The sequence below is a fragment of the Vulpes lagopus genome, chromosome 1 (genome assembly GCF_018345385.1).
Source record: "Vulpes lagopus strain Blue_001 chromosome 1, ASM1834538v1, whole genome shotgun sequence".
Classification (NCBI taxonomy): Eukaryota; Metazoa; Chordata; class Mammalia; order Carnivora; family Canidae; genus Vulpes; species Vulpes lagopus.
Genome location: NC_054824.1, coordinates 112731393 through 112750212, shown reverse-complemented (window position 1 = coordinate 112750212; position 18820 = coordinate 112731393). Strand labels below are relative to the sequence as shown.

The 18820-nt window shown below is 35.4% G+C and overlaps 1 protein-coding gene across 14 annotated transcripts in view; it reads left to right on the top strand.

The window, feature by feature from the left end:
- ARHGAP28 (Rho GTPase activating protein 28) overlaps window positions 1-18820 on the top strand; it is a 242221-nt gene that overhangs the window by 205367 nt on the left and 18034 nt on the right. For 11 of the 14 annotated variants that reach the window (XM_041768083.1, XM_041768063.1, XM_041768074.1 and 8 more), the window contains 3 exons: window positions 6100-6156; window positions 8051-8175; window positions 18302-18366. In XM_041768083.1, the coding sequence (XP_041624017.1) occupies window positions 6100-6156; window positions 8051-8175; window positions 18302-18366 (247 nt within the window). Of the gene's footprint in view, window positions 1-6099; window positions 6157-8050; window positions 8176-12027; window positions 12600-18301; window positions 18367-18820 lie in introns of those variants that run through there. The other 3 variants (XM_041768030.1, XM_041768034.1, XM_041768004.1) reach the window with 2 other exon arrangements.

The window sequence follows — 18820 nt, the reverse complement described above, 5'->3', positions numbered from 1 at the left end:
GATAGGGATTCCATAAATATGTGCATCATTTTGGGAAGTATTGCCATCTTAACACTACATTTCCTAGTCCACGAAAATGGATTATTGTCCCATTTATGTAGGTTTCCTATAATTTATAATTTCTTTTAACCTTTTTTTAATAATTTTCAATGCACAAGTTTTATATTTCCTGGATTAATTATTTATTCCTAAGTATCTTATTCTTTCTTATTCTTGCAATGGAATCGTTTTCTTAATTTCATTTTTCGATCACTAATATGGAAATACAACTGATATTTCTATATTGATCTTGTATTCTACAGTTTTGCTAAACTCATTTACTGACACTAATAGTTTGATTTTATGTGTGTTAATTCTTTAGGATTTCTACCTATAAGGTCATGCTGTCCATGAATAGAGATAATTTTCCTTCTTCCCTCTCAATCTGGGTACCTTTTACTTTTTTTGCTTAATTATCCTGGCTAGAACTCTGGCAGTATATTAAATAAGACAAGAGCAGAGATCCTTATTTTGTTTCTGATCTTAAGGGGAAATCTCAATCTTTCATCATTAAGTATGATGTTAAATCTGTGTTTTTCACAGATTGACTTGAGAAAATTCCATTCTTTTTTTTTTTACTTTTTAAAATTCAATTTGTATAAACTTAAAGAAAAAAGTTTACTCATTTCTCCCCACTGTACCCCCTTCCCCACCACAGCAACCACCAGTTTTCTGTATCTATGAGCTGAGATATATAAATATAGACATAATTTAGATTCCAAATAAAAGACAGATCATACAATATTTGTCTTCCTCTGTCTGACTTATTTCACTTGGCATTATGCCCTCAATATCTTGCCGTTAATATGGACGGGCCTCAAAAAAACTCTCTTCTAGTCTTAATTTGTTGGGTGCGTTTATGTTGGAAGGGTGTTCAGTTTTTGTCAAATATTCTTTCTTCATCTATTGAGATAATCATTGGGGGTTTTTTTTCCCCTTTCATTCTATTAATATGATCTACTACACTGATTGGTTTTCATATATCAAACTAACCCTGCATTCTTGGAATAAATCCTACTTGGCCAAGGTATACAATCCTTTTAATATGCTGCTAGGCAAGTTGCTTGTATTTTGTTGAGGATTTTTATATCAATATATCAACATTCATATAAGATTTTTTTTATTCATTTAGGATATTGACTATAGCTTTTATTTTTTGTTCCATCTTGTCTGCCTTTGGTATTGAACATACTGGCCTTATAGAATGAGCCAGGAAGTGTTCCTTTCTCTTCTGTTTTAGAAGAGTTTAAAATTAATAGGTGTTAATTCTCTAAATTTGCAGAATTCTCCAGCAAAACCAACTGGTCCTGGACTTTTCTTTGTAGGAATTTTTTTTGGATACTGACTCAGTCTTCTTATTCACTATAACTCTGTTTAGATTTGCTGTTTCTTCTTGAGCCAGCATTGATAGTTTGTGTGTTTCTAGGATTTTGTCTGTTTCATCTAGGTTATCTAATTTGTTGGCACACAAATTGTTCATGGTGTTCTCTTTTAATTCTTTTTATTTCTGTAATATTGGTAGTAATGTCCCCACTTACATTCTGGATTTATAATTTGAATCTGCATTCTTTTTTTTTGCTGTCAGTCTAGCTAAAACATTGTCAATTTTGTTGATTTTTTTTTTGAAAGGCCAACGTTTGTTTCATTGATTCTCTTTATTATTTTTCTAACCTAGTACTTATTAAAGTTATAACTTTTATTTATTTTGTTAAGCTTGTTTTAAGTCAGTTGGCCTTTTTCTTTAGTTTCTCAATATAGAAGGTTAGACTTTTTTTTTTTTTAATGTAAACCTTTACATCTATAAATTTTCCTCAGAGAATTACTTTTGCTCTGTCCCATAGGTTTTGGTAGGTTGTGTTTCATTTTTGCCCATCTCAAAGTATTCTTTAATTTTTCTTGACCTGTTAATTATTTATTTAATTTCTATATGTATGTGAATTTCCCAGGTTCACTTCTGTTGCTGATTTCTAATTTAATTCTATTGTAGATGTACAATACACTTTACATTATTTTGATTTTCAAAATTTTTCTTAAAGATCTATTTATTTATTTTTACAAGGGGTGGGGAGGGAAAGAATCTCAAGTAGACTCCCCTCCCCCCGAGTGGGGAGCTCGATCTCTCAACCCTGAGATTATGACCTGAGCCAAAATCAAGAGACGGATGCTCAACTGACTGAGCCACTCAGATGCCCCAATATTATTTTGATATTTTTTAATTAATTGAAACTCATTTTGTGGCCTAATATATTGTCTATCCTGAAAAATGTTTTATGCATGCTTAATGGTAATGAACTCTGCTATAGATGTCTATTATGTCTAGATAAAGTTTTCTGTTTACTCACTGATTTTTTTTGCCTAGCTCTTCTGTTATTGAAAGTGAGGTATCAAAATATTGAAGTCTCTAGCTGTTGCAGAACTATTTCTCCCTTCAATTCTTTTTTTACTATATGTCTAATATTATTTTTATTCCACAACTCCTCCATTACTACCTTAATTTGTGTAGTTATTTTCCAGTATACTACTTTTAATATTTTATAATATATTTTTGTTGAAAGAAACAGTTGTTTCTTTAACTACACATTTTTAAATTCTCTCCTTAGTGGTTCCCCTGGGGATTACAAGTAACATCTTAATATATAGCAATCTGATTCATATTAATTTCACCTTCAATTCAATAGTATATAAAAACTCTACTTACAGGGATGCCTGGGAGACTCAGTTGGTTAAGCGTCTGCCTATGGCTCAGGTCATGATCCCAGGGTCCTGGGATTGAGCCCCATGTTGGGCTCCCTGAAGTGAGGAGCCTGCTTCTCCCTCCGCATGCCATTCCTCCTATTTATGCACACTCTCTCTGTGTATCAAATAAATAAATAAAATCTTTAAAAAAAATCTACTTACAGACCTCCATATCTCCTACTTTATGCTGTTATTGCTACAAATTCCATCTTTATTAATTAATTTTGTGCCCATCAATATAGATTTATAATTATTGCTTTATGCACTTGTCTTTTAAATTAGATGGGGAAAAAGCACATAGTGGTGCCTTTTATATTTACCTATGTAGTTATATTTACTGGTGTCCTTTATTTCTTCATGTGGATTCAAGTTACTGTCTAGCATCCCTCCATTTTAGCCTGAAGGGACTATTGAAAAGCATGAAGGGGTTCACCATGACTGGGGGGCACAGGTAGCTCTGAGGTGGTGGCATCTAGAAGGCCTCTTTATTTTTTAAAGATTGTTTTGCCAGATAGAATTTTGCTTGACAGCTTTTATTCTTCTTTCAGCCCTTTGATTATGTTTCATTCCATTGTCTTCTAGTTTTCATGGCTTCTGCTGAGAAACTAGCTGTTACTCTTATTGAAAAAATCTCTTGTGCATGTTGAGGTGCTTTTCTCTTGCTGCATTCAAATTCTTTGTCTTTTGAAATTTTGATTATGATGTATCTTGGTGTGGAGGTCTTTAAGTTTATCCTATTTGGAGTTTGTTGAGCTTTTTGAATAGGTCAATCAATGTTTTCAGCAAATTTGGATAGTTTTCAGCCATTATTTCTTAAAATATTCTTTCTGTCCCTTTCTCTTCTCTTCTTCCTGGACTCTTAATTATGTATGTGTTGGTACATTTCATATTGGATATTATCCTACAGTTCCTCTTAGGTTTTGTTAATTTTTCTTCATTCTTTTTTTTCCTGATATTCAGACCACATAATCTCAATTTATCTTCAAATTTACTAATTTTTTTCTTCTGCCTCCTTATCTGCTATAAACCCTTTTAGTAGATTTTTTTATTTAAGTTGGATAACTTAATAACTTAAACTTAGTAACTTAAACTTAACTTTATTAAGTTATTTTTTATTAAGTTTTCAATCCAGAATTCTCATTTGATTCCTTTTTATAATTTGTCTCTTTTTTGATATTCCCAATTTGGTGAGATATAATTCTCATGGTTTCCATTAGTTCTTTGAACATATTTAAAATATCTTATTTGAAGGCTTTTTCTAGTAAGTTTAATGTCTAAATTTCCTTCAGGAGTTTCTTTTGAAACTATTGAAGCTCCTTTTTTCCCTGTGCATGGGCCACATATTCTTGACATCTTTTGCCTGTCTTATAATTTTTTTGCTGTTATAGAATGGACTTTTTAAAAAATATTTTATTTATTTATTCATGAGAGAGAGAGAGAGAGAGGCAGAGACACAGGGAGAGGGAGAAGCAGGCTCCATGCAGGGAGCCCGATGTGGGACTCAATCCTGGGACTCCAGGATTACACCCTGGGCCAAAGGCAGGTGCTAAACCACTGAACCACACAGGGATCCCTGAATGGACATTTTAAATATTATAATGTGGCAATTTTGGAAAAAAGATTCTTCTCCCTCTCCCAGGGTTTGTTGCTGCTTGTTGTAGCTTTTGTTTATTTGTTTAATTACTTTTCTGCTGAGCTAATTTTATAAAGTTTGAATTCTTTGTTTTGCATGGCCACTGAAATCTCTGCTCCATGAGCTCAGTGGTTAGCTAATGTTTGCACAGAAATTTTCTTAAAAATCTTGAACAAAAAAACTCCCAGTCTTTGCAGACAAAGTCTGTGTTTGTTTGAGTGCAACTTCAGCATTCAATAGGACAGTTTATGACTCTGCCTGAACCTTCACTTCCTGCCTGGACAAAGCCCAAAAGTCAGCCAGCTTAAATTGACAGGTTAAGTTCTTTTCAGGTCTTTTTTGAACACATGCATAGCCTTGGGCATGCATATGGCTTTCTAGAGTCTTAGAAATATTTGGAGCTTTTCAAAGCCTTATTCTCCAAAGCATCTCAACCTCCAGCCTTGCCTCTCAAACTTTTTAGTCTGTTGTTTTCTCCAGCTTTTATCTACTACATCAGGTGGTGATGGCTAAATCATTTGCCTATAAATGTTTTCAACATCATACCACCTTAGCACTAGTCAGATTCCAAGTTAGTCCAAGATAGAGGCAGGCCTTCTGAGCCAGTATTCTACGGAGTCACCAACCAGGTCAGAACAAGGAATTAGTCATTCTGCTCCTTCCTGGACCTGTACCAGAAATTCAGGCTGCTTTTTTCAAACCTGGCACCGAACTAGGGAGCAGAGATGGGAAAAGTATAAGATTTAGTTATTTATTTAGACAGAGAGAGAGAGAGAGAATGAGTGAGGGGAGGGGCAGAGGGAGAGAGAGAATCCTCAAGCAGGCTCCTTGCTGAGTGTGGAGCCTGACACAGGGCTCAATCTCATGACCCTGAGATCATGACCTGAGCTGAAATCAAGAGCTGCTTAACCAACTGAGCTACTCAGGTATCCTTGGAGAAGTGTAAGTTTAAGTGCTACTAGATTTGTTGTTCTAACCAAGATTTAGCTGTTTTTGTTACTTAAGCACTCTTTTGGTCGCATCCTTTGGGCTAGTAGCCTTGGTGAATTAAAGCCTTTTTCTGTGCCTCAATTTTCTTACATTATAAATTGGGGAGAAAAGTAATTCTCTCCAACCTAATTCACAGGATTGTCTTTAGCATCAACTCACTTACCATGTGTAAAAGCACTTTGTAAGTTGTATAATGCTAAATGAAGTCAGCTATTTCAATTTTTTTGTTGTTGTTGCAACATAGAGATATGAAAAAGGTAGAATTTAAAGTTTGTCAGTAGCAACACCATGGAGTGTCGCTGACCTAAACTCTTGACAGTGTTCTTTTCCCTTTTATTGCATGAATGGTAACATACATTAAATACTGTCCTGTGTGTCCTGCTTTACTGACTTAAAAAATCATGGTGATTATTCTATATCATTATTCCATTATCAGTTTACAAAGTTGGATTGTGTCCAAAATTCTATTGCTATTAAGATTTATGCACTAGTGAACAAACTTGCATATATGCTGTTTATCACAAACAATGTATATTTGTAGGATAAACTTACAGATTTGGCATTGTTGGATCATTTTATACTTTGATAAATATTTTCAAAATGTTTTCCATAAAGATTGTAACAGTTTACACTTCCAAGGGAAGCATGTGCTTATTTTCCCAACATTAATCATTACTGAGGACTAAATGTGTTTTATTTAGGTTATAAGCCCCAAGACTTCAAAGGTACTACAAAAATCACCCTCTTCAAGAAGAATGGTAAGAAAACAATTTCCTTTCCTCTCTTATTAACTCCTTATATGGTATTCTCTGGCTTTATCTACCATAATATGTGCATAATTTTGGTCATGATATATCCTTTAAACTTGACATTTCATGTGGCACATGAAGAAATAGTGTAGGGAGAGAGTCAACTAACTGATGACTCAAAATGTCTGGTTAGGCAACCTGTAAGCAATTATGAATACTGTAGGAATTTTCAGGGAAAATGTGATTATTATGATCACAGGAAAGTGATCATAATACCTTACAGAGACTTCTGGAGAGCTGGAAGAGGGGGGGCACAAAATGACCAAAAGAGTGTTTTAGGTGTATAGTCTTGGTTCCAATGACCCAGGGACACTCTGTACAACCCGCCCCCCCCATAACCACCCAGTCCACCCTCCCACCAACATCCATTCTTTGGCATGCTCTTCTGGTTCTTACTGGTGATAGCAGAAAGTACCATAATAACTGATTCTATTTTTAAATGTTTTCTAGTGCTATTGTAACAAAGTATGACAAACTAGATAGCTTAATATATTAGAAATTTATTCTCTCACAATTATGCAGGCTAAAAGTCTGAAATCAGGGTGTCTGCCTAGTTCCTTCTGAAGACTGTGAGAGAAGGATCTGTTCCTGACATCATTCCTAGCTTTTGGTGATGCTGCCAATTCTTGATATTCCTTAGCTTGTAGATGTATCACTCCAATCTCTGCCTCCATCTTTGCACATTGTTTGTGTGTTTGCGTGTCTTCTCCTCTTATAAGGACGGTAGCCATATTGGATGTATGTCCACCCTACTCCACTATGACCTCATCTGGGCTAATTACAACTGCAATGACCCTATTTCCAAATACAGTTATATTCTCAGCTACTGGTAGTTAGAATTTCAACATATCCTTTGGGGAGACACAGTTCAACCTATAACATATTCCTTTTAGGGTATATATTGAGTCAATTCAACAACATAAGCCTTCTACATCAACAATGCTATCCTTTGAGAATGTTCAAATTTAAAATGATTATCTGAGGACTTAGCCAGATCCTCAGATAGAAATTTCTTTCTTTCTTTTTTTTTAGAAATTTATTTCTTTTCATATCTATACAGATAATTAATTTTAAAATATTCAAAATTTGGAAACAAAAGGAATTTTCCAGTCAATCTTGACAAAAGAAATTCCTGTTAATTAGATGACACCATTCTATTTCATTGAACAAGAGCTCCAAGGTAGGTCTACAGGCCAGTCTTGTCATATGAAAGCAGAGATACTCAGAAGTCCATATGCTGCTCTTCAGAGATAGGTCTGCAGGCCAGTCTTGTCATATGAAAGCAGAGATACTCAGAAGTCCATATCCTGCTCTTCAGAGATACTCTTCAGTCCATATGAAGTTATCATACACTTTGAGGAATCAAGTTTTAAATGCTCATTTGGAATTCAATTTGGGCCCACCAATCATTGTTACTAACTAAAGAAAAAGGATATTTAAAAAGCTATATTTTATAACTGATTCTTAACTCTTTGAGAAGGTTGATCTTAAAATATACCAAGATACTAATACAGAATTCAACCTAAAGTAAGCTTATTTTAGGGCACAGTCAAGAAAATGAACTGATAGAAACATGAGATTTTGTCATAACATAGTGCTACTTCTCTGGTTATTTTAAGGCGTTACACAGGGCCTAAGTATGTAACAAAAGTAAAGTCCCAGGTTAAGTTTAGTGTATCTTCCTTTGAAAAGAAAACAGTATTTCATTCTGGTTAAATACTGGTCACATTTACATGTTTTCCTAATTCACATTGCCACTGATTTTCATATCTCTTAAGTGTAGTCATTAAAGTGATGTTCATCCTAGTTTGACAGAATGTACTGAATTTTTCCCTATTGGCAGTCTGACGTGCCGGAAGGAGTCATAAGGGTCCATGCTCCACTTCTCTCTAAGGTGTCCATGGCCATTCAACTCACTAGTCACACCAAAGCCAAAGACATACTGGCAAAATTTCAATATGAGAACAGGTGAGTAAAAGTGAATATAGGTCTTTGTACAAGGAAGGTGATCTTTTATTATATGAATAACTTTCTAGGCATTTACAAAGTTGGCCTTTTTAAAAAGTTAGGACCTGTTACTTTGGAGACTACCATTAGAGGAAGTCAAAGTAGAGAAAGAGATTAGGTAGATTGTAGAATTGTTGATAACAAAGGTATTTGTTTTTTTTTTTCTTTTTTAAGAAATTTCTACAAATAGGATTCCTAATAGATATCTTCTATCTTGGTGGTTTCATTTACTCCACGAGTCTTACTTTTTATTAGAATAAAAAAATATAGCAAGTTAGTTTTAGAGATACCTGGAATACCATTCCAGGCTTCATTGGGCTTCAACATGCATAGATCAGATAAAGTTTACATAGTTAAATAGACATTATAGCCATTGTTTTCCTTGAAACATACTACTAATAAATCTTGGGATCAGAATTTTATTTACAAAAAAAAAATCCTTTTGCTCATCTGCCATAAGTCACCTTGAAACAGCCTCAATCAGGATAATTTTTCTGTAGGCGTGCTTATTCAGGGATAAATATTTGCCCTGAGATTTTTAAAAGATGAGAAGCATGAGAAGTACTAGTTTAAATCCTTCCATTAGAGAACAGGTGCAGAGAGAGAGAGTTTTTTTTTTTTAAGATTTTATTTATCTATTCATGAGAGTCAGAGAGAGAGAGAGACAGACAGACAGACAGACAGACATAGGCAGAGAGAGAAGCAGGCTCCTTGCAGGAAGCCTGATGTGTGGCTCGATCCTGGACCTGGGGATCACGCCCTGAGCTGAAGGCAGACACTCAACCACTGGCCACCCGGCATCCCAAAAGAGAGAGAATCTTAAGCAGACTCTATGCTTAAGCCCCAACATGGGGTTTGATCTTACAACCCTGAGACCATGACCCTCACTGAAATCAAGAGTCGGACACTTAACTGAGCCACCCAGGTGCCTAGAAATAATTAAATAATTAAAATATTCTTAAAGAGAAATCTTCCAATCATGTTAAAAAGGAGTACCCATGTTAAGGGGGGAAAAGGGTGATTGCAGAAGATTATGTACTGTAAGAATCCATTTATATAACATTTTAAAGTGACAAAATTTTAGAAATGGAGGGTAGGTTACTAGTTGCTAGAAGCTGGGGAGAGGAGATTATGGGGAGGGGAGATGGGTACCCTCATAAAAGGGTAACACAAGGACCTGGCAATGTAGGAGTTGCTCAGTACCTTGACTCTAATGGTAGATCAAAGAACCTATACAAGTTGTATTGAACTTAATACACACAAAAATGAGTACAAGTAAAGTCGGAAATCTAAATAGGATAGGTGGATCATATTAATGTCAATATGCTTAACTGTGACATTATACTGTATTTGTATAAAATGTTACCATTTGAGGAGAAGTGGGCAAAGAGTATGAGGAAATTTTCTATATTATTTCTTACAATTACATATGAATCTACCACTATCTCAGTAAAAATATTTCAATTAAAAAAAAAAACAAGAATGGCCAATAAAAATAATCTATGGTGTTAGAAGCCAGAGTAGTGTTTTTCTGTGAGGGTGGAAGGGATAGTGATTAAGAAGCCATGATAGTGGCTTATGGGGGCTGGTTATGTGGTATATTCACTTTGTGAAAATTCTTCAAGTATTCTTATAATATGTGCATATTTTGTATGTTCTCTTTATCTCTCTCTAAATATACATATGTGTGTATATATATATATATATATACTTACATAAAAAAGTATATATATATATTTACATAAAAAAGAAAAGAAGAGTAGAGTAGACAGGGGCCAAGAGGAACCCTGAAAACTTAACTTTTCTCTGCTGCTAAGACACTATAAGTAGTTACCACTAAGCAGTAATAGACTTTGAATTCTTCTGGGGGGATCAAATGTGTGAGAAAACTGCCTTTACACTCTGATGTAGACCTTTTGTAGAATAAAAGTGTTTCTAATAAAAATAAATTAGAATCAGTGACTATAAGTAGATGCAAATCCTTTTTATGAACTTCAGAAGATGTTGTCCAGTCCATTTTCTTAACTAGTTAGAACTGTGGCCAATTTAAGTTTAGTTGTAAGTTGGCACATCTGTGCCTGTTTCACTAGATGTTTATTTTCTGACTCCTAACCACCTCTTCTGTTTATGTAAAAAAAAAAAAAAAAAAAGAGAAAGAAGTCCCATTCTTTCCAGGTCCTCCCTGTTACGACTAAAACTCTTTGGACATAATATAATGACAAGCACAGGAAGACTCTGAAAGGTAGAAAGACAAGTGCTGACTGCCTAGGGATATCAGACCTGTGAAAAAACATGGTGGTGAGTTCCTGAGTTTCCTTATTGCCTCCTATATGTCTAGACAGGGTGCTATGGAAACCTTCAACCTGGCATCGGTACAGACAATAAATGAGCTTTAGAGAGCCTGTTTCCCCATCCAAAGGACTGAAGAGAAGGTAGCCTAACCACAAAAAACATTTTGGCAATGTTTGCCCTACTCCAACCAAACACCAACAGGAAAACACACCACTACGCCTGTGATTTCAGTGGAACCAAGCAGGCAACTGATCTACATGCCCCACCCAACAGAATCAGGTGGTGATTCAGTTCCCAACCACGATAGTGTCAAAAGGATCCTGCCTCTAGCTGAGTTTCCTCCACCCAGCAGCAGTGAGACCTAATAAATCCGTTCAAGGCAGTTATCCACTACCTTCACCCCACCCTCAGAGTCAGTAAGGCACAGTGAAGAGCATCTTACCCAACAGCAACAAAGAAGCATGAGTCAACCTTCTGTTTCCTCTCCCTGGTGGCGGTAGAGCCTAGCAGGGAGCTGATCTTATACCCCCAATCCAAGGCAGCAAAGTAGTGCCAGTTGGTGTCCCACTTTCACTGGGCAGGTGGCAGTGGGGTCCAGCAAAGAGCTGAATATACACACCCACCCAGACCTTGTGCTAAACTTCAACAGGAGGAATTCCTGCCAAAAATGATTAAACAAGATTCAGAGTCTCATGATATCCAAAGTGTCTGCAATATGATACAAAATCACTCATTATACTAAAACCAGGAAAATCACGATAAGAATGAGAAAAGACAATTGAGAAATGCCAGTGCTAAATTGAATTAAATGTTAGAATTATCTGACAAAAGCAACCATCACAAAAAAAGCTTCAACAAGCAATTATGAATTCTCTTGAAACAAATGAAAAAATAGAAAATCTCAGCAAACAAAAAGAAGTTAAAATGAAATGAAAATTATAGAACTGAAAGAATAACTGAAATAAACTCCCTAGATGGGCTCATTAGTAGAGTGAAGATGACAGAGGATATAGTCAGTAGACTTGAAGACATATCAATAACATTATTTACTCTGAATAACAGAAAGAAGACCTACCCAAAAAAGTGAATATAGTCTCAGGGATTCATGGGCTGTAATGCATGGTACTGCATCAGTGCAGTACCAAAAGTAGAGAAAACAGGAACTAAAAAAGTATTTGAATAAATAATGACTGAAAACTTTCCAACTTAGCAAAAGGTATAAACCTATGTATTCAAGAAACTAAGTGAACCCAAATAGGACAAACCAAAGAAATCCCTTCCGAAACAACATAATTAAAGAAAAAAAAATAAAGAAAAAGAATAAAACCTTGGGACCCTTGAGAGGCAGAGTGGTTGAGCTTCGGCTCAGGTCATGATCCTGGGGTCCTGGGATCAAGTCCCACATTGGGCTCCCTGCAAGGAGCCTGCCTCTCCCTCTGCCTGTGTCTCTGTCTCTCTCTCTCTCTCTCTCTCTCTCTCTGTCTCTCATTAATAAATAAATAAAATCTTTTTTTAAAAAAGGAAGAAGAAAATCTTAAAAGCACCCAGAGAGAAGCAGTGCCTTTCTTATAGGGAACATCAATTACAATCACAGTGGATTTCTCACTTGAAACCCTGGAGACCAGATGGAAGTGGCATAACATCTTTCCAAGTACTGAAAGAAAAAAACTGTTAACCTTGAATTCTGTGTCATGCAAAAAACATCTTTCCAGGATGAAGGGGAAATGAAGACATTCTTGGGTCAAGCAAAATTAAAGGATTTTGTTGCTAACAAATTTACCCATAAAGAATGGATAAAAAGGAAGTTCTGTAAATAGAAAGAAAATGATAACAAAGGCCTGAAACATCAAAGGAAAGGAGAATATCAGAATGGGTGGAAAATAGTGGTAACTATAATTGATTATCCTGCTTCTTATGTATTTCTTAAATCATATTTGATGGTTGAAGTAAAAATAGCACCATCTGATATGGTGCTCAGTGTATGTATGTAGAAAACATATTTAATACATTTTTATTTATTTTTTTAAAAAATTATTTATTTGAGAGAGAGCCAAGCGGGGTATAGTCAGAGGGAGAGAGATAATCTCAAGAAGACTCCTTACTGAGCGAGGAGCCAGACACGGGGCTCCATCCCACAACCTCAAGACGATGACCTAAGCCAAAATCAAGAGTTGGATGCTCAACTAAGCCACCCAGGCACCTCAAGACAACTATATTTTAAGAGAGTTGAAGCTCAGTGCTCCTTATTCTCTGCATAGTAACTTCCCTCCAAAGACTGCATTATGTAACAAGGGAAAAAGAATAACTTCATAGTCATGAAATCTGACCTCAGCCAGGTGAACAAGGTTAACATCAACAATGATGAGTCACACTGATAGTAAATACCCCGATAAGAAATTATGAAAATGGCACTTTACCTCTGTCCCTTTCCTCCCAAGAACACATAATTCCAGCCTAAACATGAGAATAACATCAGACAAATCCCAGTTTGGAAACATTCTGCAAAATACCTGATGAGTCCTCAAAACTGTCAAAGAAATCAAAAACAAGGCAAGTTTGAGAAAATATCAGAGTCAAGACAAGGCTAATGAGACATAACTATGTATTAGTTTCCCAGTATTTTCATAACAAATTACCTCAAACTGTGGCTTAAAACAATAGAAATGTATTCTCTCAGTTCAGGAGACCAGTTAATAATGTATTAGTATTCATTAGTTGTGATATATATGTATATATATATATATGTATATATATCATATTAGTGTTAGATGTTAATAATGGGAACAGAGTGTGGGGAATAATGAGAATTGTCTATAGTATTTTCACAATTTTTCTCTAAATCTAAGAGAGTTCTAAAATTAAGTTTATTTGTAAAATGTGTCAGGGCTTTTACCAATTAGGAGAACAACTTATTAATGGTGAAATAACAATTTCAGAGTAAAATAGATAAGGTTTGGTCATGCTAGAATATCAGACTTTGTTTTAAAAATGAAATCCACTTATGCATTAGTGGTCCTCTTCATTTAGCATGTTATTTATAATTCAAAGAACTAACCATAAATAGAATTCAATGCTCATTTTTAAAAGTATGAGGGTAAAGAGAATTGATGGGAGTTGATTTCTACACATCACTCAAAGTAATAAAACATCAATCCCAGTAGACCATGATAAGTTACATATGTTATTGAGATGCCAGTGAAACCACAAAGAAAATCATACAAAGCAGTACACTAAAAAATACTGTACATGAGTCTAGATATAATCATAAGAAATAGACCATATCCTGGGCCATAAAATAAAGTTCAATAAATTTAAAATAATTGAAATCATACAGAATATCTTGACCATAAAGGAATCAAACTAGATGTCAGTAACAGAAAGACAACATGATTATTTCTAAATAATTTAAAATTAAGCCACATACTTCTCTAACCCATGAGTCAAAGAGGAAGTGTTAAAGGAAAAATTTTAAAGTACACAAAATGAAATAAAACTGCAACATAATCAAATTTTGTACAGTGCAGCTAAAGCCATGCTGAGAGAAAAACTTATAGCAGTAAATGCTTACATTTAAAAAGAGGGCAGGATCCCAGAACAAGTTAGTTTCTACCTCTAGAAACTAGAAAAATAAAAGCAAAATGAACACAAAGCAAGCAGAATGAAGAAAACGATAGAAGAGCAGAAATCAGTGAAGCTAAAAACAGGAAAATAATAGAAATCAGTAAAACAAAAAGCTTTAAAAAAATTGGTAAATTTTTAGAAGGACTAACGAAAATAAAAAGAAATCACCAATATTAGGAATAAAATAGAAGATATCAAAGTATATAATGCTTCTCATAAAAGGATAAGGAAATACTGTTAACAAACTATATGCTCAAAGTCAAAAACTTAGAAGAAATGGACCAATTCCTCAAAAACCACAAATTATCAAAAGACAGCCAAGATGAAATAGTTTTATAACCATTAAGGAAATTAAATCTTTAAAAGTTTCCCAAAACTGAGCAGCCCAGGTGGCTCAGAGGTTTAGTGCCACCTTCAGCCCAGGGCCTGATCCTGGAGACCTGGGATTGAGTCCCACGTTGGGCTCCGTGCATGGAGCCTGCTTCTCCCTCTGCCCGTGTCTCTGCCTCTCTCTCTCTCTCTCTCTCTCTCTCTGTCTCTGTCTCTCTCTCTCTCTGTCTCATGAATAAATAAATAAAATCTTAAAAAAAAAAAGTTTCCCAAAAAAGAAATCTTTAAGCCAAGATGGTTTCACTGGTGAATTCTAGCAAATGTTTAAAGAATTAACACCAATTTAGCACATTCTTTTTCCAGAAAATAGAAGAGGAAGGGACACTACCTAACTCATTTTATGAAATTATTTATTGATCAGACGCCAAAGACAATAAGTAAACACTGCAGACTAATATCTCTCATGAACTTAGAGACAAAAGTCCTCAAAAGAATATCAGCAAATCTAATCCAACCTATATTAAAGAAATTATAGTGACCAGGTGGGTTCTTTTCAGGTATGCAAGTTTGGCTCAATATTTAGAAATTAATGTAACCCACCATTGGATTGGAGAAAAATCATATGATCATGTTAATTGATACAGAAGAAGCATTTGACAAAATCAAATACCTATGCATGATAAAAATCCCTCAGTGAACTAGGAAAAGGGAGAACTTCCTCAACTTGATAAAGACCATCTACAAAAATCTACAGCTAACATCACACCTTATGATGAACGATGGAATACTTTCCTTCCAAGATCAAGAACACTACTTTTATTCGAAATACTATTAAAAGATTAAGCCACTGCAATAAGGCAAAAAAAGGGAAAGAGAAAGAAAGAAAGAAGAAGAGAAAAAGGAAAGAAAGAGAAAGAACAAATGAACGGACTGGTATACAGATTGTAGAGGAAGAAAAAAACTGCACATAACATTAAATTTATCATTTTAAATTTACAGTGCACTGGGATTAAGTGCATTCACATTGCAATACAATATTACCACCATCCATCTCCAGAAAGATTTTATCATTCCGTACTCAGACTCTGTCCCCAGTAAACAATAACTCATTTTTTCCTCCCCTAGCCATTAGTAACTGCTCTTCTTTCTGTCTGTATGAATTTGACTATTCTAATCATTGATTTTTTAAAAAAGAGTTATTTATTTATTTTAGAGAAAAAGGGTTTGGGGGAAGGGGCAGAGGGAGAGGGAAAGAATCCCAAACAGACTCCCTGCTGAGCATGGGGCCAGATATAGGGTTCCATCTCACAACCCTGAGATCATGACCTGAGCTGAAATCAAGAGTTAGATGCCTGAAAACCTGAGCCATCCATGCCTCCTTGTAATAACTGATTTTTGACAAAAGCACAAAAGCAATTCAATAGATAAAGGACAGGCTTTTTAACAAATGATAAATGATGCTCTAGAAGCTGGACATCTATAGACAAAAACCAACGCACAATGGGTCACAGATGTAATTGTAAAATATAAAACTATAAAATTTAGAAAATAGCAAAGGAGAAAACCTTTGTGATGTAGGGCTAGATTAAAGTTGACATCAAAAGCATGATCCAGGGTTGCCTGGTTGGCATAGTCAGTTGAGCCAACGACTCTTTCAGCTCAGGTCATGATCTCAAGTTCCTAAAATCAAACCCCATGTTGGGCACCATGGTCAGCAGGGAGTTGGTTTGAGGTTCTTCTCCTCTGCCCCTTCCCCTGCACTTTCTCTCTCTAAAACAAATATTTTTAAAAACCTAGAATGTTCCATAAGAGATAAAAATTGATAAATTGTACGTCATCAAGATTGAAAACTTATATAGTGAAAGACTCAATGAAAAGGATAAAAAGACAAAGATACTTACAAACCTCTTAAGCAACAAATGAGTAACTAGTATCTAGAATATATAAAGAAAACTCAATACTCGGCAGCCCCGGTGGCTCAGTGGTTTAGCGCCGCCTTCGGCGCAGGGCATGATCCTGGTCTCCTGGATTGAGTCCCACATCGGGCTCTCTGCATGGAGCCTGCTTCTCCCTCTGCCTCTGTCTCTGCCTCTCTCTCTGTGCATCTCTCATGAATGAATAAATAAAATCTTAAAAAAAAAAAAAGAAAACAATACTCAACAAAAGAAAAAAAACAATCCAATTTAAAAATGAGCAAAAGACATGAACAGGTATTTCACTAAAGAGAATATACAGGTACACATATGAAAAGATGTTCAGTATCTTTAACCATTAGGGAAGTGCAAAGCCACAATGACTTATCATTAAACACCTCTGAGAATGGCTAAAATAAAAAAAAATAATGATAACACCAAATACTGGTAAAGATACAGAGATCTTTGGATCACTCATAAATTAGTGGTGGGAACATAAAAGGGTATAATCAGTCTAAGACTGTTTTGTGGTTTTTCATAAGACTAAATATGTAACTGCCATGTGATCCAGTTTTCACACTCAGGCATTTTTTTTAAAGTAATCTCTGCACCCTGTGTGGGGCTCACACACAACTCTGAGATCAAGAGTCACACAGTCTACCAGCTGAGCCAAACAGGTGCCCTGTGGGCATTTGTCCCAAAGAAATGAAGATTATATTCACACAAAAAGCTGTATATAAATGCTTATAGCAACTTCATTTATAATAGTAAAAACTGGAAAAGAATTCCAAACATTCTTCAACAGTAAATAACAAACTGGCACATCCATAAGATGGTGTGCTACTCAGCAATAAAATGCAACACCTTGGGTGAATCTCCAGGGGTTTATGCTAATTGAAAAAAAAAAAAAGAAAGCCAATACAAAAAAGTTTCATACTCTGTGTCTCCATTTATATAACATTTTTGAAGTGACGAACTTCTAGAAAATGTGGAATAGAGAATAGGTTACCAGGGATACAGGATGAGGGTAGAGAGGGAGGTGAGTGGGCTATACAAGGGAAACAAGGGATCTAGTGGTAATGGAAAATGTTCTGTATCTTGGCTGAACTGATGTTGACATTCTGATTGTGATAGCACACTAGACCTCTGCAAGATTTTACTAAGGGAGAAAACAGTAAAGAGTACAAAGGGTATATCTGTGCAGTTCTTAAAACTATGAGCAAATCTACAATGATCTCAACTAAAATGTTTAAATAAATAATATAGGGCACACACCTTTCTTCTTTAAAAGAACTGAGGTAGATCTTTTTGAAGTAACTAAGCTTAGAAGTCATTCCTCACGTGGGATGAAGATCAGCCACTCTTCCACCACAGCGTTCTAGCCTGGGATGGAGAAATAAAATTGGGCAACTATTTTCTCTGACTTGCTTTCACTAAAGAGCAGAAACATGTAATGAAGTCAATATTAGTTTGAAAAGCTTTAGGCAAGTTTAGAAACATGACATGGACAAAAGAGAGAATCCCAGTCAGTTTTGGGAAAAAGAGAAATGAAACCTGACTTCTTTTGAACTGAGAGTAATGTGACCAGTAACAAGGCAATATTAAACATCCAGCTGCTCCTTCACTGGCCGTGGTGTGTCTGTAACAGTCCTCTCTTAAGTGAAGCTGACAGTTGTGGATAGAATGGGCTCCAGGTTGTTGTAGGGCACAGCAGCATCCATCTTGATTTGGATAGTCCCATCCTTTCTGTGCCTTGGATATTGGGCTGTATCAAACAAATAAAATTGAGTTTTTTAATCACAATTTTAATAACAATTTGCGGATGTATTTCATTCAAGGCAGAGGAATTGTTTGTTGCCATGGTTTACCTCAGCTCATGGAAGAGGGTTAAGTTAGATTGCTTTGTTTTTTTTTTTTTGTTTTGTTTTCAGTTATGGTTCATCAGAATGCATTAAAATTCAGAACCAACGATTATATGAAATTGGAGGAAATATAGGTAAGCATTCTCTAATGGTTTTTACTACTAAATTATCTGATTGCTCTAAAAGAAATACGATGCTATTGTGAAAGCATATTTTATAAGTTTCTTAGTATAAATTCGACATCAATAAGTTTCTGAGTTTTTAATCTCATGTGAGAACAGTTGTAGGAATTCCCTGAAATACTCTCAAAATTGAAATGTGAATATTCTGGTTGATATGGAGTAGACTTTTGTGTCTTTTAAGTGTGCCTCAAAGTTGGAAAGTCTGTTCCTGAAGGTTCCTGCAAAACAGAGAACATCATGGAACTTTGAAACGGTGACACTCTTTTTGTTTAACTTCCTGGTTTCACCCTCAGTTCAGGTCCATTCTTCCTATTTCTCTGAGGGGAAACAAAAAGGAATCAAAGGGAAGTTTCCTCTGCTTGCATCTGTGTCCTATCTTCCCCTTCGTTCATGTCTTCTGCTTGCC